This window comes from Coregonus lavaretus (genome assembly GCF_964263955.1).
Source record: "Coregonus lavaretus genome assembly, contig: HAP1_SCAFFOLD_404, whole genome shotgun sequence".
Taxonomy (NCBI): Eukaryota; Metazoa; Chordata; class Actinopteri; order Salmoniformes; family Salmonidae; genus Coregonus; species Coregonus lavaretus.
Genome location: NW_028160743.1, coordinates 317762 through 342003, shown reverse-complemented (window position 1 = coordinate 342003; position 24242 = coordinate 317762). Strand labels below are relative to the sequence as shown.

At 43.3% G+C, this 24242-nt stretch overlaps 1 protein-coding gene across 1 annotated transcript in view; it reads right to left on the bottom strand.

Annotated features, from left to right (window-relative positions):
* LOC311121494 (solute carrier family 4 member 11-like) overlaps window positions 1-24242 on the bottom strand; it is a gene marked incomplete at both ends in the record, with an annotated part of 170904 nt that overhangs the window by 20991 nt on the left and 125671 nt on the right. Inside the window, 7 exons of the mRNA XM_084195976.1 lie at window positions 2425-2598; window positions 2751-2916; window positions 3772-3878; window positions 12786-12894; window positions 12979-13056; window positions 19074-19147; window positions 20981-21113. Coding sequence (XP_084052102.1) covers window positions 2425-2598; window positions 2751-2916; window positions 3772-3878; window positions 12786-12894; window positions 12979-13056; window positions 19074-19147; window positions 20981-21113 — 841 coding nt within the window. The remainder of the gene's footprint in view (window positions 1-2424; window positions 2599-2750; window positions 2917-3771; window positions 3879-12785; window positions 12895-12978; window positions 13057-19073; window positions 19148-20980; window positions 21114-24242) is intronic.

Below are 24242 nucleotides of genomic sequence, written 5' to 3'. Positions count from 1 at the left end.
GCTGTCGATGACTGAGAGCTAGATGGGATCAGCTGGTTGATCTGGAGTCCTTAGCTCGGCTTCAAATGGAAAAAGGACAACTCGCAAGAGTAAATCCAGACAGTCATATCTGACAGCCAAAACATTCACTGGAACTGAGGTGTGAAACCTACCTCAGTTCTTTTATTCCCTCCCCTAAATCTCTTGTAGGGTTGGCATGTTTGTGCCAATTGGAGAAATTAGGGATTTGTCCATAAGTGCACATAGCATGTTCTTCATGTACCATACACTCACAGAAGCAGTCCAATAGTGAATTAAATTAAGTTTGCAGTCTGTAGGTACCAAACATGCCTTGATTAGGTTACACATTGTGTGGTTACTTGTAATAAGTATATTATACCTTGTAATAACAAACTAAATAGTATCACACAACATACTTTACACTAACCCCACATTTTAAGAGTCCTTCAGGTTTGATGTGCTGTTAGGAAAGGTGTTTTAGATTACATCTTGGTCCATTGTTGAATGAGTAGGTATATTTCCTGTGGTCAAGAGGAGGTATGTGGATCTGGACTTTATTGTCCTGTCGTATTGTGGAGCAAGACGCATTCTAGCTTGGACTTTTACAGTTTGTTTAGAATACACTACATTACCAAAAGTATGTGGACACCTGCTCGTCTAACATCTCATTCCAAAATCATGGCCATTAATATGGAGTTGGTCCCCCCTTTGCTGCTATAACAGCCTCCACTCTTCTGGGAAGGCTTTCCACTAGATGTTGGAACATTTCTTCCATTCAGCCACAAGATCATTAGTGAGGTCGGGCAATGATGTTGGGTGATTAGGCCTGGCTCGCAGTTGGCGTTCCAATTCATCCCAAAGGTGTTTGATGAGGTCAGGGCTCTGTGCAGGCCAGTCAAGTTCTTCCACACCGATGTCGACAAACCATTTCTGTATGGACCTCACTTTGTGCACGGGGGCATTGTCATGCTGAAACAGGAAAGGGCCTTCTCCAAACTGTTGCCACAAAGTTGGAAGGACAGAATCGTCTAGAATGTCATTGTATGCTGTAGCGTTAAGATTTCCCTTCACTGGAACTAAGGGGCCTAGCCCGAACCATGATAAACAGCCCTACGCGCTTCAGCACTCGGCCGTCCCGTTCTGTGAGCTTGTGTGGCCTACCACTTCACGGCTGAGCCGTTGTTGCTCCTAGACGTTTCCACTTCACAATAACAGCACTTACAGTTGACCGGGGCAGCTCTAGCAGGGCAGAAATTTGATGAACTGACTTGTTGGGAAGGTGGCATCCTATGACGGTGCCACGTTGAAAGTCACTGAGCTCTTCAGTACAGGCCATTCTACTGCCAATGTTTGTCTAAGGAGATTGCATGGCTGTGTGCTCGATTTTATGCACCTGTCAGTAACGGTGTGGCTGGAATAGCCGAATCCACAAATTTGAAGGGGTGTCCACATACTGCTGTACATGATATAGGCCTGGAGCTAGACAGCAGGCTGATAGGGGCCATATCTTGGCACTGCTGGTCAAGCCTGGCAGTTCAACATTGACTTATTCTGGCCAGTGGTGTCAACCATGGTTCCTGGTCTGAAGGGGGTTGATAAGCCCCTACCAGTAAAAGGGGTTTGTACTGATGTGACGTGAGGGTCCACTCCTATACTCTGAGGTGCAGATAGTCTCTGAGGTGCAAATAATCTCTAAAGTGCAGATAGTCTCTAAAGTGCAGATAGTCTCTGAGGTGCAGATAGTCTCTGAGGTGCAGATAGTCTCTAAGGGGCTGATAGTCTCTGAGGTGCAGATAGTCTCTAAGGTGCAGATAGTCTCTAAGGTGCAGATAGTCTCTAAGGGGCTGATAGTCTCTGAGGTGCAGATAGTCTCTAAGGTGCAGATAGTCTCTGAGGTGCAGATAGTCTCTGAGGTGCAGATAGTCTCTAAGGTGCAGATAGTCTCTAAGGGGCAGATAGTCTCTAAGGTGCAGATAGTCTCTGAGGTGCAGATAGTCTCTGAGGTGCAGATAGTCTCTAAGGTGCAGATAGTCTCTAAGGGGCAGATAGTCTCTAAGGGGCTGATAGTCTCTAAGGTGCTGATAGTCTCTAAGGGGCAGATAGTCTCTGAGGTGCAGATAGTCTCTAAGGTGCAGATAGTCTCTAAGGTGCAGATAGTCTCTGAGGTGCAGATAGTCTCTAAGGTGCAGATAGTCTCTAAGGTGCAGATAGTCTCTAAGGGGCTGATAGTCTCTGAGGTGCAGATAGTCTCTAAGGTGCAGATAGTCTCTGAGGTGCAGATAGTCTCTGAGGTGCAGATAGTCTCTAAGGTGCAGATAGTCTCTAAGGGGCAGATAGTCTCTAAGGTGCAGATAGTCTCTGAGGTGCAGATAGTCTCTGAGGTGCAGATAGTCTCTAAGGTGCAGGTCTGTGCAGGTAACTCACGTCTCATATAGATATCCTCCCTCTACCCGCTGCTCTATGAAGGCTAGCTGTCTGACGTGCAGGGTGGAGTGGGGGAAGGCTGCGTGCATCCATGGTAACCCCAGGACAGACATCAGGATATTGATGAGCCCAGAGAGCATCAGGTCCCAGTGGTACGCTGTTCCCTTCAGCAGCCTGGGACACACCCAAACACACACACACACACACAGAGCATACAGTTAACATACAAACACACACACACACCCCAAAACACACACACAAACACACACAAATACACACCAAGACACACACTCAGATAAAAAGCATCAGCGTCGGCACATCTATACCTGTTCTCTGGAGAGTTGGTGAGAGAGACCACAATGTTCTGGTCGATGAAGATGAGGAGAGCCAGGAGGAAGCCGAGGCCCATGGCCGACAAAACATTCATGGCTGACAACTTCTCAAATTGAGCAACGTTGAACATCGCACTGTTATGGAAGTTAAACACTGGAACTGTAGAAAGAAGATTAGAGTTGAAGACTAGGATTGAAGACTAGGATTGAAGACTAGGGTTGAAAACTAGGGTTGATGACTAGGGTTGAAGCCTAGGGTTGAAGACTAGGGTTGTTGATTATGTTTGAGAGCAGAAAGTAAGAAACAGGAGTGTATATCAGGTGGACAGGGAGAAGGAGTCAGGTACTGATGGAAAGAAGGAGAGGAGGAGAGGGGTACTGATGGAAAGAAGGAGAGGAGGAGAGGGGTGCTGAAGGATGGAAGGAGAGGAGGAGAGGGGTACTGAAGGAGAGGAGGAGAGGGGTACTGAAGGAAAGAAGGAGAGAGGAGAGAAGGAAAGGGTAGTGAGAGGGAGAAGGAGAGGAGAGGAGGGGTACTGAAGGAGAAGAGAGGAGGGGTACTGAAGGAGAGGAGGAGAGGGGTGCTGAAGTATGGAAGGAGAGGAGGAGAGGGGTACTGATGGAAAGAAGGAGAGGAGGAGAGGGGTACTGAAGGAGAGGAGGAGAGAGGAGAGGGGTACTGAAGGAAAGAAGGAGAGAGGAGAGAAGGAAAGGGTATTGAGAGGGAGAAGGAGAGGAGAGGAGGGGTACTGAAGGAGAAGAGAGGAGGGGTACTGAAGGAGAGGAGGAGAGGGGTGCTGAAGGAAAGAAGGAGAGGAGGAGAGGGGTGCTGAAGGAAAGAAGGAGAGGAGGAGAGGGGTACTGAAGTATGGAGGAGAGGGGTGCTGAAGTATGGAAGGAGAGGAGGAGAGGGGTACTGAAGGAAAGAAGGAGAGAGGAGAGAAGGAAAGGGTAGTGAGAGGGAGAAGGAGAGGAGAGGAGGGGTACTGAAGGAGAGGAGGAGAGGGGTACTGACGCTCGATGTCGTTGAACAGGTAGGATCCAATGAAGGAGAATGCCAAAACGGAGATGGGCAGGGCACAGTCTGACAACACCTCTCTCACCTTGGCATGGAGGAATGGACTAGAGGGAGAGAGGAGAGGGAGGGAGGGAAAGAGGGGAGGAGTTAGAGGGAGGGAGGGAGAGAGAGGGTTTAAGTGAGGAGAGAGAGAAAGAGAGAGAGGGAGAGAAAAGTATAGAGAGAGAGAGAAGTATAGAGAGAGAGAGAGAGAGAGAGAGAGAGAGAGAGAGAGAGAGAGAGAGAGAGAGAGAGAGACAGAGAGAGAGAGAGAGAGACAGAGAGAGAGAGAGAGAGAGAGAGAGAGACAGAGAGACAGAGAGAGAGAGAAGTATAGAGAGAGAGAAAGAGAGAGAGAGAAGTATAGAGAGAGAGAAAGAGAGAGAGAGAGAGACAGAGAGAGAGAGAGAGAGAAGTATAGTGAGAGAGAAAGAGAGAGAGAGAGAGAGAGAGAGAGAGAGAGAGAGAGAGAGAGAGAGAGAGAGAGTACACAAACAACAAGTGTGCGGTTAAAATTGGCAAAAAACACACACATTTCTTTCCACAGGGCCGTGGGGTGAGACAGGGATGCAGTTTAAGCCCCACCCTCTTCAACATATATATCAACGAATTGGCGAGGGCACTAGAACATTCTGCAGCACCCGGCCTCACCCTACTAGAATCTGAAGTCAAATGTCTACTGTTTGCTGATGATCTGGTGCTTCTGTCACCAACCAAGGAGGGCCTACAGCAGCACCTAGATCTTCTGCACAGATTCTGTCAGACCTGGGCCCTGACAGTAAATCTCAGTAAGACAAAAATAATGGTGTTCCAAAAAAGGTCCAGTTGCCAGGACCACAAATACAAATTCCATCTAGACACCGTTGCCCTAGAGCACACAAAAAACTATACATACCTCGGCCTAAACATCAGCGCCACAGGTAACTTCCACAAAGCTGTGAACGATCTGAGAGACAAGGCAAGAAGCGCCTTCTATGCCATCAAAAGGAACATACAATTTGACATACCAATTAGGATCTGGCTAAAAATACTTGAATCAGTTATAGAACCCATTGCCCTTTATGGTTCTGAGTTCTGGGGTCCGCTCACCAACCAAGAATTCACAAAATGGGACAAACACCAAATTGAGACTCTGCATGCAGAATTCTGCAAAAACATCCTCCGTGTACAACGTAAAACACCAAATAATGCATGCAGAGCAGAATTAGGCTAATACCCGCTAATTATCAAAATCCAGAAAAGAGCCGTTAAATTCTATAACCACTTAAAAGGAAGCGATTCCCAAACCTTCCATAACAAAGCCATCACCTACAGAGAGATTAACTTGGAGAAGAGTCCCCTAAGTAAGCTTGTCCTGGGCCTCTGTTCACAAACACAAACAGACCCCACACAGCCCCAGGACAACAACAACAACAACAACAACAACAACAACAACAACAACAACAACACAATTAGACCCAACCAAATCATGAGAAAACAAAAAGAGAATTACTTGACACATTGGAAAGAACAAACAAAAAAACAGAGCAAACTAGAATGCTATTTGGCCCTAAACAGAGAGTACACAGTGGCAGAATACCTGACCACTGTGACTGACCCAAACTTAAGGAAAGCTATGACTATGTACAGACTCAGTGAGCATAGCCTTGCTATTGAGAAAGGCCGCCGTAGACAGACCTGGCTCTCAAGAGAAGACAGGCTATGTGCACACTGCCCACAAAATGAGGTGGAAACTGAGCTGCACTTCCTAACCTCCTGCCAAATGTATGACCATATTAGAGACACATATTTCCCTCAGATTACAGAGATCCACAAAGAATTCGAAAACAAATCCAATTTTGATAAACTCCCTTATCTACTGGGTGAAAAACCACAGCGTGCCATCACAGCTGCAAGATTTGCGACCTGTTGCCACAAGAAAAGGGCAACCAGTGAAGAACAAACACCATTGTAAATACAACCCATATTTATGTTTATTTATTTTCCCATTTGTACTTTAACTATTTGCACATTGTTACAACACTGTATATATACATAATATGACATTTGAAATGTCTTTATTATTTTGAAACTTCTGAGTGTAATGTTTACTGTTAATATTTATTGTTTATTTCACTTTTGTTTACTATCTACTTCACTTGCTTTGGCAATGTTAACACACGTTTCCCATGCCAATAAAGCCCTTAAATTGAATTGAATTGAATTGAATTGAGAGAGAGAGAGAGAGAGAGAGAGAGAAGAGAGAGAGAGAGAGAGAGAGAGAGAGAGAGAGAGAGAGAGAGAGAGAGAGAGAGAGAGAGAGAGAGAGAGAAGTATGAGAGAGAGAGAGAGAGAGAGAGAGAGAGAGAGAGAGAGAGAAGTATAGAGAGAGAGAGAGAGAGAGAGAGAGAGAGAGAGAGAGAGAGAGAGAGAGAGAGAGAGAGGGGCAGGGCAGCTAGCAGACACAGGGTTCCTCAGGGAGGCTGAGAGCCAGACCAAGCAGAAACCTGTAACTTACTAGGACCCAGAATTGTTCTTTATTTTCATTGCACCCTGTCCCCCATAGGGCTCTGGTCAAAAGTAGTGCACTACGTAGGGAATAGGGTCCCATTTGGGACGCACTCAAGGCCCTGCAATAGACTAGCGTCCTATCAAGCTACCTTACTATGGGCCGTTCTGATGCTACAGGAACAGGAGATAGGTTCCTACCCCTATGGGCCGTTCTGACGCTACAGGAACAGGAGATAGGTTCCTACCCCTATGGGCCGTTCTGATGCTACAGGAACAGGAGATAGGTTCCTACCCCTATGGGCCGTTCTGACGCTACAGGAACAGGAGATAGGTTCCTACCCCTATGGGCCGTTCTGACGCTACAGGAACAGGAGATAGGTTCCTACCCCTATGGGCCGTTCTGACGCTACAGGAACAGGAGATAGGTTCCTACCCCTATGGGCCGTTCTGACGCTACAGGAACAGGAGATAGGTTCCTACCCCTATGGGCCGTTCTGGCTTGGACAATGCTACTTACTCATTGCACCCTGTCCCCCATAGGGCTCTGGTCTAAAGTAGTGCACTACGTAGGGAATAGGGTTCCATTTGGCAATAGGTCAATAGGAACCCCATGGAGAGGCCACACCACTAATGTACATTATACAGTGCATTCGGAAAGTATTCAGACCCTTTCACTTTGCTAGGTTACAGCCTTATTCTAAAATCGATTAAATAGTTTTTTCCCCTCATCAATCCACACACAATACCCCATAATGACAAAGTGAAAACAGGTTTTTAGATTTTTTTGTAAATATCTAAAAAATAAAAAACTGAAATATCACATTTACATAAGTATTCAGACCCTTTACCCAGTACTTTGTTGAAGCACCTTTGGCAGCGATTACAGCCTCAAGTCTTCTTGGGTATGACGCTACACGCTTGGCACACCTGTATTTGGGGAGTTTCTCCCATTCTTCTCTGCAGATCCTCTCAAGCTCTGTCAGGTTGGATGGGGAGCGTCACTGCACAGCTATTTTCAGGTCTCTCCAGAGTTGTTCGATCGGGTTCAAGTCCGGCTCACTCAAGGACATTCAGAGACTTGTCCCGAAGCCACTCCTGCGTTGTCTTGGCTGTGTACTTAGGGTCGTTGTCCTGTTGGAAGGTGAACCTTCGCCCCAGTCTGAGGTCCGGAGCGCTCTGGAGCAGGTTTTCATCAAGGAGCTCTCTGTACTTTGCTCCGTTCATCTTTCCCTCAATCCTGACTAGTCTCCCAGACCCTGCTGCTGAAAAACATCCCCACAGCATGATGCTGCCACCACCATGCTTCACTGTAGGGATGGTGCCAGGTTTCCTCCAGACGTGATGCTTGGGATTCAGGCCAAAGAGTTCAATCTTGGTTTCTTCAGACCAGAGAATCTTGTTTCTCATGGTCTGAGAGTCTTTAGGAGCCTTTTGGCAAACTCCAAGTCGGCTGTCATGTGCCTTTTACTGAGGTGTGGCTTCCGTCTGGCCACTCTACCATAAAGGCCTGATTGGTGGAGTGCTGCAGAGATGGTTGTCCTTCTGGAAGGTTCTCCCATCTCCACAGAGGAACTCTAGAGCTCTGTCAGAGTGGCCATCGGGTTCTTGGTCACCTCCCTGACCAAGGCCCTTCTCCCCTGATAGCTCAGTTTGGCCGGACGGCCAGCTCTAGGAAGAGGCTTGGTGGTTCCAAACTTCTTCCATTTAAGAATTATGGAGGCCACTGTGTTCTTGGGGACCTTCAATGCTGCAGACATTTTTTGGTACCCTTCCCCAGATCTGTGCTTCGACACGATCCTGTCTCAGTGCTCTACAGCAATTCCTTCGACCTCATGGCTTGGTTTTTACTCTGACATGCACTGTCAACTGTGGGACCTTATATAGACAGGTGTGTGCCTTTCCAAATCATGTCCAATCAATGTAATTTACCACAGGTGGACTCCAATCAAGTTGTAGAAACATCTCAAGGATGATCAATGGAAACAGGATGTACCTGAGCTCAATTTCGAGTCTCATAGCAAAGGGCCTGAATACTTATGTAAATAAGGTATCTGTATATTTGCAAACATTTCTAAAAACCTGTTTTCACAATGTCATTAAGGGGGATTTTGAGTAGATTGATGAGGAAAAACATGTATTTTATCAATTTTAGAATAAGGCTGTAACATAACAAAATGTGGAAAAAGTGAAGGGGTCTGAATACTTTGTGAATGCACTGTATATACAAAAGTATGTGGAAACCCCTTCAAATTAGTGGATTTGGCTATTTCAGCTACACCCGTTGCTGACAGGTGCATAAAATCGAGCACACAGCCATGGAATCTCCATAGAAAAACGTTGGCAGTAGAATGGCCTTACTGAAGAGCTCAGTGACTTTCAACGTGGCACCGTCATAGGATGCCACCTTTCCAACAAGTCAGTTCATCAAATGTCTGCCCTGCTAGAGCTGCCCCGGTCAACTCTAAGTGCTGTTATTGTGAAGTGGCAACATCTAGGCTCAACAACGGCTCAGCCGCGAAGTGGTAGGCCACACAATGACAGTTTCAATGACTCAATTTTTCGAACAAAAACGTATGACTGTAACTAAGGCTGGGAATGTCAACACAATCAAACTAGGGCAATGATCACAAGTCAGTCATGACGTGGCTAATAGTCTAGCGCACGTGTCAAACGCAAGGCCCGCGGGCCGAATAGGACACACAAGCAAGTATAAAACAGTTGAGTCATCTACTTTATGAAATTACAGCCTGATTACAGCCCGTTAATTCAACTTCAATAGCGCTGCTTTTGTGTGTCCCGTTTCCGGCGCGCAGCGGAGGGAAGCTGTACAGACGCAGTCCTAGCCAGGCTAATAAAATGTCGCCGTCTGGCTTCGGTTTTACAGCTTGACAATGAATAACCAAAAAACAAAACCGGCCTCAGAACACCATGCAAAGGAGAAACATGTAGGCCTACTACAGCAACATTTGAGCAGTAGCCGAGGCTGGCTACTCAACTACAATACATTTAGATTGCACCATACAGCAATGATGCATTCAACCGTACAGTGCAAAAAAAAGTTTAAACGTTACAACAACCTATAGCTAAGTTTTTGTTATTTGGAATTACTAAATACTTTTTGATTAGGGTCACAGCATATGATGCACATCTGCAAGCATTGCAGCAAAGGCTGGATAAATATTATTTATCTCTTTTGTTTTAATATGTTAAAACGCTATATACAGCATCCTATATACATACTGTAAGTGGACAATACAAAAGGCCCATATTTTTTCAAATAAAACAATGGCCAGTTTGGGTCGCAGTTGCATGTTCTTTTGTAAAAACAAATAGGCTATGTCTGGCCTGCGAATTCATTGTGTTTTTTTCAATATGGTCCGTGCGCTGATTGAGTTTGACACCCCTGGGCTAGCGTATCTATTTATGTGGCTAGCTATTTATTTAGCTAGCTAAAAACAAAGAGCCTAGCGTTAGCTAGCTAGCTGCTGGGAGGATGTCATGTCATCGGAGGACTGGGTGAGTGACTGACTTTTTCACCTCATAACGTTTTTCGTTGACTACAGCTAGAGATGCAGGTGTCATTTGGTTAGCTAGCAAGAAATGTTAATCGCTTTGCTACCTAGCTAACTAGCTAGCTATGCTGAACTTGAACTACTAGCATATCTCTTAGTTGTCGATCAAATGTATTTGGCATCGATCAAATGGGTGGGCAGGCAGGCAAGTTCCCATTCAGTTGTCAAAACGTGGGTTGGGACCAGCATGCATTGGCAGGACGAGCAGGCTACTATTCCCCAAAAAATCCATTCAGGTGTATTTTGTGGCTTTTGGCGAATGCGTTCTAACAATCTAAAGTCACGCTGTTGCTACGGCCCCTGTTGCTACGGCCCCTGTTGCTACGGCCCCTGTTGCTACGGCCTGTAAACACAGTCCAGTTCACAGGGAATGATGTCAGGCCCCTGTTGCTACTGCCTGTAAACACAGTCCAGTTCACAGTGAATGATGTCAGGCCCCTGTTGCTACTGCCTGTAAACACAGTCCAGTTCACAGTGAATGATGTCAGGCCCCTGTTGCTACTGCCTGTAAACACAGTCCAGTTCACAGTGAATGATGTCAGGCCCCTGTTGCTACTGCCTGTAAACACAGTCCAGTTCACAGGTCAGGCCCCTGTTGCTACGGCCTGTAAACACAGTCCAGTTCACAGGTCAGGCCCCTGTTGCTACGGCCTGTAAACACAGTCCAGTTCACAGGTCAGGCCCCTGTTGCTACGGCCTGTAAACACAGTCCAGTTCACAGGTCAGGCCCCTGTTGCTACTGCCTGTAAACACAGTCCAGTTCACAGTGAATGATGGCAGGCCCCTGTTGCTACTGCCTGTAAACACAGTCCAGTTCACAGTGAATGATGTCAGGCCCCTGTTGCTACTGCCTGTAAACACAGTCCAGTTCACAGGGAATGATGTCAGGCCCCTGTTGCTACTGCCTGTAAACACAGTCCAGTTCACAGGGAATGATGGCAGGCCCCTGTTGCTACTGCCTGTAAACACAGTCCAGTTCACAGTGAATGATGTCAGGCCCCTGTTGCTACTGCCTGTAAACACAGTCCAGTTCACAGTGAATGATGTCAGGCCCCTGTTGCTACTGCCTGTAAACACAGTCCAGTTCACAGTGAATGATGGCAGGCCCCTGTTGCTACTGCCTGTAAACACAGTCCAGTTCACAGGGAATGATGGCAGGCCCCTGTTGCTACTGCCTGTAAACACAGTCCAGTTCACAGGTCAGGCCCCTGTTGCTACTGCCTGTAAACACAGTCCAGTTCACAGTGAATGATGGCAGGCCCCTGTTGCTACGGCCCCTGTTGCTACGGCCTGTAAACACAGTCCAGTTCACAGGGAATGATGGCAGGCCCCTGTTGCTACTGCCTGTAAACACAGTCCAGTTCACAGGTCAGGCCCCTGTTGCTACTGCCTGTAAACACAGTCCAGTTCACAGTGAATGATGTCAGGCCCCTGTTGCTACTGCCTGTAAACACAGTCCAGTTCACAGTGAATGATGGCAGGCCCCTGTTGCTACTGCCTGTAAACACAGTCCAGTTCACAGTGAATGATGTCAGGCCCCTGTTGCTACTGCCTGTAAACACAGTCCAGTTCACAGGGAATGATGGCAGGCCCCTGTTGCTACGGCCCCTGTTGCTACTGCCTGTAAACACAGTCCAGTTCACAGGGAATGATGGCAGGCCCATGTGGCAAATGGCTTATTTGCATATAGACCTACTGTGATTGGCTATGGCGCACCAGTCTGCGTAGACTCCGGTCCTGGTTTCACACCCTGGCTCTAGTTGTTGAGCCAGGGTGTGTTTGTTCTATGTGGTGTGTTTCTATGTTGGGGGTTCTAGTTCGTCTATTGCTATGTTTTGCCTGAGTGACTCCCAATCAGAGGCAACGAGTGTCAGCTGTTGGCTGGTTGTCTCTGATTGGGAGCCATATTTAAACTGTATGTTTTCCCTTTGGGTTTGTGGGTTTTTGTTCCGTGTTCGGTCATTGTCACCGTGGACGTTACGAGTCGTTTGTTGTTTTGGTCGTGCTTTAATTTAATAAAGTAAACATGTTCATTCATCACGCTGCGCATTGGTCTCTCCCTGACGATCGTGACACCTGGAAAGGACAAATGTTTTTATTTGGTTTTATTTGCTGCAGTGTCTTAAATTGTCCAAACACACGGCCGCTTTCCCACTCTATATTGCTATAGAATTTACACAAATCCCTTAGTATATATATGTCATTCCCAAACATTCTATGAATTTATGAAAAAAAATGACCATATCTAAGTGCTCACGTGTCAGAAAATGTCATAAAAGTGTCATATTCTTATTAGGGGTGTTCATGAACAGATTTTAATATGTTTTCATGTTTCTAAAATGCTGTCAGTTCCACTTTAAACTGATAGAGGGTGTTCTACTGTACCTCTGTTTAAACTGATAGAGGGGGTTCTACTGTACCTCTGTTTAAACTGATAGAGGGGGTTCTACTGTACCTCTGTTTAAACTGATAGAGGGTGATCTACTGTACCTCTGTTTAAACTGATAGAGGGTGATCTACTGTACCTCTGTTTAAACAGATAGAGGGGGTTCTACTGTACCTCTGTTTAAACTGATAGAGGGGGTTCTACTGTACCTCTGTTTAAACTGATAGAGGGGGTTCTACTGTACCTCTGTTTAAACTGATAGAGGGGGTTCTACTGTACCTCTGTTTAAACTGATAGAGGGGGTTCTACTGTACCTCTGTTTAAACTGATAGAGGGGGTTCTACTGTACCTCTGTTTAAACTGATAGAGGGTGATCTACTGTACCTCTGTTTAAACTGATAGAGGGTGATCTACTGTACCTGTGTTTAAACTGATAGAGGGTGATCTACTGTACCTGTGTTTAAAGTGGTAGAGGGTGATCTACTGTACCTGTGTTTAAAGTGGTAGAGGGTGATCTACTGTACCTGTGTTTAAAGTGGTAGAGGGTGTAGCCCAGCCACAGGGTTCCCAGCATTAGCAGCAGACACAGGACTGGTATCTCCCTGGTACACTGGATGAAGGAGTCAGGCAGAGGGAGAGAGCTGGAGCTGAATCCCCCCACCCCTCCTCCTTCTGCTCCCCCCGCCCCCGTCCCATTACCCCCCAGTAGGGTCACACCCCACTGCTCCTGTAGCCATAGCAACGCCTCACCACTTCCATTGGTCAGCGTCGAGGCGTGGTAGTATGTATGGAAGACTGGAGGGAGGAGACACAACAGGGAGTAATTATCATCACTTCAACATATCAAGTTGGATCATCTCCATGACAACATAGGCATGGTAGCCTCCTTAAAGAAAATGGTATATAATAATTTAAATGGTCTGTATGGTATATAATCACCAGTATGGTCTATATGGTATATAATCATCAGTATGGTCTGTATTGTATATAATCATCAATATGGTATGTATGGTATATAATCATCAGTATGGTATGTATGGTATATAATCATCAGAATGGTCTGTATGGTATATAATCATCAGTATGGTCTGTATGGTATATAATCATCAGTATGGTCTGTATGGTATATAATCATCAATATGGTCTGTATGGTATATAATCATCAGTATGGTATATAATCATCAGTATGGTATATAATCATCAATATGGTCTGTATGGTATATAATCATCAGTATGGTATATAATCTAAGTATGGTCTGTATGGTATATAATCATCAGTATGGTCTATATGGTATATAATCATCAGTATGGTATATAATCATCAGTATGATCTGTATGGTATATAATCATCAGTATAGTATGGTATATAATCATCAGTATGGTATATAATCATCAGTATGGTCTGTTTGGTATATAATCATCAGTATGGTCTGTATGGTATATAATCACCAGTATGGTCTGTATGGTATATAATCATCAGTATGGTCTGTATGGTATATAATCATCAGTATGGTCTATATGGTATATAATCATCAGTATGGTATATAATCATCAGTATGGTCTGTATGGTATATAATCATCAGTAAGGTATGTATGGTATATAATCATCAGAATGGTCTGTATGGTATATAATCATCAGTATGGTCTGTATGGTATATAATCATCAGTATGGTCTGTATGGTATATAATCATCAATATGGTCTGTATGGTATATAATCATCAGTATGGTATATAATCATCAGTATGGTATATAATCATCAATATGGTCTGTATGGTATATAATCATCAGTATGGTATATAATCTAAGTATGGTCTGTATGGTATATAATCATCAGTATGGTCTATATGGTATATAATCATCAGTATGGTATATAATCATCAGTATGATCTGTATGGTATATAATCATCAGTATAGTATGGTATATAATCATCAGTATGGTATATAATCATCAGTATGGTCTGTTTGGTATATAATCATCAGTATGGTCTGTATGGTATATAATCACCAGTATGGTCTGTATGGTATATAATCATCAGTATGGTCTGTATGGTATATAATCATCAGTATGGTCTATATGGTATATAATCATCAGTATGGTATATAATCATCAGTATGGTCTGTATGGTATATAATCATCAGTATGGTATGTATGGTATATAATCATCAGTATGGTATATAATCATCAGTATGATCTGTATGGTATATAATCATCAGTATGGTATGGTATATAATCATCAGTATGGTCTGTATGGTATATAATCATCAGTATGGTATATAATCATCAGTATGATCTATAATCATCAGTATGGTCTGTATGGTATATAATCATCAGTGTGGTCTGTATGGTATATAATCATCAGTATGGTCTGTATGGTATATAATCATCAATATGGTATGTAATCATCAAAAAGGTCTGTATGGTATATAATCATCAGTATGGTCTGTATGGTATATAATCATCAGTATGGTCTGTACGGTAAATAATCATCAATATGGTAAATAATCATCAGTTTGGTCTGTATGGTATATAATCAACAGTATGGTCTGTATGGTATATAATCATCAGTATGGTCTGTATGGTATATAATCACCAGTATGGTCTATATGGTATATAATCATCAGTATGGTATATAATCATCAGTATGGTCTGTATGGTATATAATCATCAGTATGGTCTGTATGGTATATAATCATCAGTATGGTATATAATCATCAGTATGATCTATAATCATCAGTATGGTCTGTATGGTATATAATTATCAGTATGGTCTGTATGGTATATAATCATCAGTGTGGTCTGTATGGTATATAATCATCAGTATGGTCTGTATGGTATATAATCATCAGTATGGTCTGTATGGTATATAATCATCAATATGGTATGTAATCATCAAAATGGTCTGTATGGTATATAATCATCAGTATGGTCTGTATGGTATATAATCATCAGTATGGTCTGTATGGTATATAATCATCAGTATGGTATATAATCATCAGTTTGGTCTGTATGGTATATAATCATCAGTATGGTCTGTATGGTATATAATCATCAGTATGGTCTGTATGGTATATAATCATCAGTATGGTATATAATCATCAGTTTGGTCTGTATGGTATATAATCATCAGTATGGTCTGTATGGTATATAATCATCAGTATGGTCTGTATGGTATATAATCATCAATATGGTCTGTATGGTATATAATCATCAATATGGTCTGTATGGTATAAAATCATCAGTATGGTCTGTATGGTATATAATCATCAATATGGTATGTATGGTATATAATCATCAATATGGTATGTAATCATCAAAATGGTCTGTATGGTATATAATCTAAGTATGGTCTGTATGGTATATAATCATCAATATGGTCTGTATGGTATATAATCATCAGTATGGTCTGTATGGTATATAATCATCAGTATGGTCTGTATGGTGTATAATCATCAATATGGTCTGTATGGTATATAATCATCAGTATGGTATATAATCATCAATATGGTAAATAATCATCAGTATGGTCTATATGGTATATAATCATCTAAATGGTCTGTATGGTATATAATCATCAGTATGGTCTGTATGGTATATAATCATCAGTATGGTCTGTATGGTATATAATCATCAGAATGGTCTGTATGGTATATAATCATCAATATGGTCTGTATGGTATATAATCATCAATATGGTATGTAATCATCAAAATGGTCTGTATGGTATATAATCATCAGTATGGTCTGTATGGTATATAATCATCAGTGTGGTCAGTTTGGTATATAATCATCAGTATGGTCTGTATGGTATATAATCATCAGTATGGTATATAATCATCAGTATGGTCTGTATGGTATATAATCATCAGTGTGGTTTGTATGGTATATAATCATCAATATTGTATGTATGGTATATCATCATAAGTATGGTATGATATATAATCATCAGTATGGTCTGTATGGTATATAATCATCAGTATGGTCTGTATGGTATATATTCATCAGTATGGTCTGTATGGTATATAATCATCAGTATGGTCTGTATGGTATATAATCATCAATATGGTATGTATGGTATATCATCATAAGTATGGTATGATATATAATCATCAGTATGGTCTGTATGGTATATAATCATCAGTATGGTCTGTATGGTATATAATCATCAGTATGGTCTGTATGGTATATAATCATCAGTATGGTCTATATGGTATATAATCATCTAAATGGTCTGTATGGTATATAATCATCAGTATGGTCTGTATGGTATATAATCATCAGAATGGTCTGTATGGTATATAATCATCAGCATGGTCTGTATGGTATATAATCATCAATATGGTCTGTATGGTATATAATCATCAGTATGGTCTGTATGGTATACAATCATCAGTATGGTCTGTATGGTATATAACCATCAGTATGATATATATAATTATTATATTATATTATATTATTATATTATATTATATTATATATTATATTATATTATATTATTATTATTATATTATTATATATAATCATCAGTATGGTCTGTATGGTATATAATCATCAGTATGGTATATAATCATCAGTATGGTCTATATGGTATATAATCATCAGTATGGTCTGTATGGTATATAATCATCAGTATGGTCTGTATGGTATATAATCATCAGTATGGTCTGTATGGTATATAATCATCAGTATGGTCTGTATGGTATATAATCATCAGTATGGTCTGTATGGTATATAATCATCAGTATGGTCTGTATGGTAAATAATCATCAGTTTGGTCTGTATGGTATATAATCATCAGTATGGTATATAATCATCAGTATGGTCTGTATGGTATATAATCATCAGTATGGTCTGTATGGTATATAATCATCAATATGGTCTGTATGGTATATAATTATCAGTATGGTCTGTATGATATATAATCATCAGTATGGTCTGTATGGTATATAATCATCAGTATGGTCTGTATGGTATATAATCATCAATATGGTATATAATCATCAGTATGTTCTGTATGGTAAATAATCATCAGTTTGGTATATAATCATCAGTATGGTCTGTATGGTATATAATCATCAGTATGGTCTGTATGGTATATAATCATCAATATGGTATGTATGGTATATCATCATAAGTATGGTATGATATATAATCATCAGTATGGTCTGTATGGTATATAATCATCAGTATGGTCTGTATGGTTTATAATCATCAGAATGGTCTGTATGGTATATAATCATCAGCATGGTCTGTATGGTATATAATCATCAATATGGTCTGTATGGTATATAATCATCAGTATGGTATATAATCATCAGTATGGTCTGTATGGTATATAATCATCAGTATGGTCTGTATGGTATACAATCATCAGTATGGTCTGTATGGTATATAGTCATCAGTATGGTATATAATCATCAGTATGGTCTGTATGGTATATAATCATCAGTATGGTATATAATCATCAGTATGGTCTATATGGTATATAATCATCAGTATGGTCTGTATGGTATATAATCATCAGTATGGTCTATATGGTATATAATCATCAGTATGGTATATATGGTATATAATCATCAATATGGTATGTATGGTATATAATCATCAGTATGGTCTGTATGGTATATAATCATCAGTATGGTCTATATGGTATATAATCATCAGTATGGTCTGTATGGTATATAATCATCAGTATGGTCTGTATGGTATATAATCATCAGTATGGTCTGTATGGTATATAATCATCAGTATGGTCTGTATGGTATATAATCATCAGTATGGTATATAATCATCAGTATGGTCTGTTTGGTATATAATCATCAGTATGGTCTGTATGGTATATAATCATCAGTTTGGTCTGTATGGTATATAATCATCAGTATGGTCTATATGGTATATAATCATCAGTATGGTCTGTATGGTATATAATCATCAGTATGGTCTGTATGGTATATAATCATCAGTATGGTCTGTATGGTATATAATCATCAGTATGGTCTGTATGGTATATAATCATCAGTATGGTATATAATCATCAGTATGGTCTGTATGATGTATAATCATCAGTATGGTCTATATGGTATATAATCATCAGTATGGTCTGTATGGTATATAATCATCAGTTTGGTCTGTATGGTATATAATCATCAGTATGGTCTGTATGGTATATAATCATCAGTATGGTATGATATATAATCATCAGTTTGGTCTGTATGGTATATAATCATCAGTATGGTCTGTATGGTATATAATCATCAGTATGGTCTGTATGGTATATAATCATCAGTATGGTAAATAATTATCAGTATGGTCTGTATGGTATATAATCATCAGTATGGTCTGTATGGTATATAATCATCAGTATGATATATAATCATCAGTTTGGTCTGTATGGTATATAATCATCAGTATGGTCTGTATGGTATATAATCATCAGTATGGTATATAATCATCAGTGTGGTCTGTATGGTATATAATCATCAGTATGGTCTGTATGGTATATAATCATCAGTATGGTCTGTATGGTATATAATCATCAGTATGGTCTGTATGGTATATAATCATCAGTATGGTCTGTATGGTATATAATCATCAGTATGGTCTGTATGGTATATAATCATCAGTATGGTCTGTATGGTATATAATCATCTGTATGGTATATAATCATCAGTATGGTCTGTATGGTATATAATCATCAGTATGGTCTGTATGGTATATAATCATCAGTATGGTATATAATCATCAGTATGGTATATAATCATCAATATGGTATATAGGTTGAGTTGAGAGAGTTGTACATTCTCTTCCTCCTTACTTGTGATGGTTCCTTTCAGAGCGTCCACTACGAAGGCTATAGAGATGAACAGAGCTATGACCTCCTCTGTTGACCTGCGACACAACAAGAGCAACAACAATAAACACGGCGTCCCCCAACCAATGGTACAGCACCTCCCTTGGGCCAACTGAGATATCGCGTTTGACCAACACATTTCATATCACTACCATAACTCCAGCCTTGGGTCAATAGGTGTAGTTCTGTAAATGCTGGATCGATATGGCAAGATGCATCATTCAACCAAGTTTTCTAAACAGTGCTGTCTGAGTGACTAACGTACAGAGACAGATCCACAGTCCCCGCCCCGATTTCTTGGTGGGGGACAACAACACAGACAGTGAAGTGATGGCGTGTACCGCATATCCAGTCCATGTATAGGTGACCCAGACCTTTAAAACAGCCTCATGATCAGGGAAACATTGTAGATGTTACTGTACATTATACCATGGCATTGTTGAATACATGTTTCTGATTGGCTTGAAGGGCATTCTAGAGCGTGCATTGTTTAAGCAGTAAGGCCCGAGGGGGTGTGGTGTATGACCAATATACCACGGCTATAGTTCATTCTTACATGTTCTATTTTTGAGCTGCTTTTGAAAGCAAAAGTCGAATTTGAAAACATTATTGGTATTATGAAAATCCAATTCAACAATGCCAAGCTAGGACTGATGGTTTGGTTAGCTAAACTAGCAAGTCTGTTTGTTTTGTTACCACAGTAACTACTGTAGCTATCTGCTAAACTTGCTAGCTACTTCAGTGGATGTTGAACACATTTCTAGAGGTAAATGAACACATTTCTAGAGGTAAATGAACACATTTCTAGCGGCATATGTGTTAAATTATAGCCATGGTATAGAAGGGATAATCAACTCGGGGCTCTATGCGTTCTCCAACTCGGGGCTCTATGCGTTCTCCAACTCTGGGCTCTATGCGTTCTCCAACTCGGGGCTCTATGCGTTCTCCAACTCTGGGCTCTATGCGTTCTCCAACTCGGGGCTCTATGCGTTCTCCAACTCGGGGCTCTATGTGTTCTCCAACTCGGGGCTCTATGCGTTCTCCAACTCGGGGCTCTATGTGTTCTCCAACTCGGGGCTCTATGTGTTCTCCAACTCGGGGCTCTATGTGTTCTCCAACTCGGGGCTCTATGCGTTCTCCAACTCGGGGCTCTATGTGTTCTCCAACTCGGGGCTCTATGTGTTCTCCAACTCGGGGCTCTATGTGTTCTCCAACTCGGGGCTCTATGTGTTCTCCAACTCGGGGCTCTATGTGTTCTCCAACTCGGGGCTCTATGCGTTCTCCAACTCGGGGCTCTATGCGTTCTCCAACTCGGGGCTCTATGTGTTCTCCAACTCGGGGCTCTATGCGTTCTCCAACTCGGGGCTCTATGTGTTCTCCAACTCGGGGCTCTATGCGTTCTGCAACTCGGGGCTCTATGCGTTCTCCAACTCGGGGCTCTATGCGTTCTCCAACTCGGGGCTCTATGCGTTCTCCAACTCGGGGCTCTATGCGTTCTGCAACTCGGGGCTCTATGCGTTCTCCAACTCGGGGCTCTATGTGTTCTCCAACTCGGGGCTCTATGCGTTCTCCAACTCGGGGCTCTATGCGTTCTGCAACTCGGGGCTCTATGCGTTCTCCAACTCGGGGCTCTATGTGTTCTCCAACTCGGGGCTCTATGCGTTCTCCAACTCGGGGCTCTATGCGTTCTCCAACTCCGTGGAAGGTCAGTTCTCTGCTAGCACGTTGTGGAACACATCTTCCACGTCGTTCATTATTTTCCATAGAACGCATAGTCCCTCGTTGATTACTTACTTACTTATAGTCACATATAAACAGTACAAATATGGTGCATACAGTATTTACTATAATATTCAGTTCATATAGAGCACCTTTTGAACAGCTTCATGAGCAGAGAGACATTGAAGATGCCTCCCAGGATGAGGAAGACGGAGTTCCAGAGACCGATGCAGGCGTAGAACGCTGGGAAGTCCAGGTCATAGTCATCACAGATACAACGGATCACTGTAGACACACAGAGAATTCTATTCGTTAATGATCATGGAGATGGAATACTTTATTAGTCCAGACAGAAAGACGTCTTCTGCTGTACCCAAACCCTCTGATATACACACATTCGTTGAAGAGGCCTCTAGAGGGCAGCTGCAGTGCAACACCCAATGAGCAGTTTAACGGTTAAAGTTGTTTGTTCAAGCAGTTGCTGGCCAACTTCCCTAACCTTGATAGACAGACAGTTTGCTTCCGGCAATGTATCAATGCTCCGGCTTACGTCGCACCACGGTCGGGGATATACCCGAGACTATAACCTTGAGACTACTGCAGCCCCCGTGGGCGGCCAGACAGGAAAGCCAGACAGGAAAGCCAGACAGGAAAGCCAGACAGGAAAGCCAGACAGGAAAGCCAGACAGGAAAGTGAAGTGACGTGAGTTGAAGAGAGTGGTAGGACTACAGTAGGATTTGACTTGTATGCCACGTCTGCAGGCGGCAGCGCTAGCCTTGAGACCAACCGCAGGCTGGTGATGGAAGACGAAAGTCACTCTAGTTTTACCAACATTATACAGGAACAAAACCTGACGACTTCATTTGAACAGCAAAACAACCAGAACAACAGCTGATGTGTATTTAGATTACACAAACAAACCACACCGTGGGTTTCCTCAGACAAACAACTGTTTTACCACCAGACAGTCTCAGGATAATAGTCTTACACACACACACACACACACCCACAGACAGACAGACAGACAGACAGACAGACAGACAGACAGACAGACAGACAGACAGACAGACAGACAGACAGACAGACAGACAGACAGACACACAGACACACAGACACACACACACACACACACACACACACACACACACACACACACACACACACACACACACACACACACACACACACACACACACACACACCATTAGACCCACAGAACAGCTCAGTCAGATGGACTGACATCAGACAGCCTCTAAACAAATCATATATTAAAACAGACGTTAATGTTGCTCCATTCCTCAGCCTCAAGCCGGCAGAATGATTTCTATTCCAAACAACTTAACTCATTATAGACAGATATGTGTAAATAAAACATTGGAACGTTAGTGGGGTCCAACAAGAGAGAGAGCCTGAGAACCAGGAGAGTGGTAGACTCGGTCTGACCGTCTGTCTCTCTGTCCATCCATCTGTATGTCTCTCTCTCTGTCTGGTCTGCTGGCTCCCTGGGAAAACACTTAATTCTCGAAATCATCCAACGGTGGAGAAACTTCAAAAAGTGGAGATAACTATATTGTGCTGCAGTGGAGATGTGTCTGTCCGGAGAAGAGGTAGAGGACAGATGGAGAGGTAGAGGACAGATGGAGAGGTGGAGGACAGATGGAGAGGTGGAGGACAGATGGAGAGGTGGAGGGCAGACAGCGGGGTGGAGGACAGATGGAGAGGTGGAGGGCAGATGGAGAGGTGGAGGACAGACAGCGGGGTGGAGGACAGATGGAGAGGTGGAGGGCAGATGGAGAGGTGGAGGGCAGACAGCGGGGTGGAGGACAGATGGAGTAGTGGAGGACAGATGGAGAGGTGGAGGGCAGATGGAGAGGTGGAGGACAGATGGAGAGGTGGAGGACAGATGGAGAGGTGGAGGGCAGACGGAGAGGTGGAGGGCAGACGGAGAGGTGGAGGGCAGATGGAGAGGTGGAGGGCAGACAGCGAGGTGGAGGGCAGACGGAGAGGTGGAGGGCAGATGGAGAGGTGGAGGGCAGATGGAGAGGTGGAGGGCAGACAGCGGGGTGGAGGGCAGACGGAGAGGTGGAGGGCAGATGGAGAGGTGGAGGGCAGATGGAGAGGTGAAGGGCAGACAGCGGGGTGGAGGGCAGACGGAGAGGTGGAGGGCAGACAGCGAGGTGGAGGGCAGACAGAAGTAGAGGGCAGACAGAAGTAGAGGGCAGACAGAGAGGTAGAGGGCAGACAGAGAGGTAGAGGGCAGATGGAGGGCAGACAATTAGGTAGAGGGCAGACAGAGAGGGTAGACGGCTAGGTAGAGGGCAGACAGAGACGTACAGGGCAGACAGAGACGTACAGGGTAGACGGAGAGGTAGAGGGCAGACAGAGAGGTAGAGGGCAGACGGAGAGGTAGAGGGCAAACGGAGAGGTAGAGGGCAAATGGAGAGGTAGAGGGCAGACGGAGAAGTACAGGGCAGACAGAGAAGTAAGGGCAGACAGAGAAGTACAGGGCAGACATAGAGGTAGAGGGCAGACGGAGGGCAGACAGCGAGGTAGAGGGCAGACAGCGAGGTGGAGGGCAGACAGAGAGGTAGAGCGCAGACAGAGAAGTACAGGGCAGACGGAGGGCAGACAGCGAGGTAGAGGGCAGACAGCGAGGTGGAGGGCAGACAGAGAGGTAGAGCGCAGACAGAGAAGTACAGGGCAGACGGAGGGCAGACAGCGAGGTAGAGGGCAGACAGCGAAGTAAGGGCAGACAGAGAAGTACAGGGCAGACATAGACATATATACAGGATATAAGGCTCAGAAAGAGACCTAACACTGATGAAGAAGAGGAGAGAGACCTACCACTAATGATGAAGAGGAGAGAGACCTACCACTGATGATGAAGAGGAGAGAGACCTACCACTGATGATGAAGAGGAGAGAGACCTACCACTGATGAAGAAGAGGAGAGAGACCTACCACTGATGATGAAGAGGAGAGAGACCTACCACTGATGATGAAGAGGAGAGAGACCTACCACTGATGAAGAAGAGGAGAGAGACCTACCACTGATGATGAAGAGGAGAGAGACCTACCACTGATGAAGAAGAGGAGAGAGACCTACCACTGATGATGAAGAGGAGAGAGACCTACCACAAGATACCTACACATTGGTGGTGGAAGAAGCCAGTTTCCCCCTTACTATGTAAAGCGCTTTGAGCAATTGGAAAAGTGCTACAGTAACTAAATCAGTTAATTAATGATTCATTATGATGAAGAAGAGGAGAGAGAGACCTACCGCTGATGAAGAAGAGGAGAGAGAGAGACCTACCGCTGATGAAGAAGAGGAGAGAGAGACCTTACGCTGATGAAGAAGAGGAGAGAGAGACCTACCGCTGATGAACAAGAGGAGAGAGACCTACCGCTGATGAA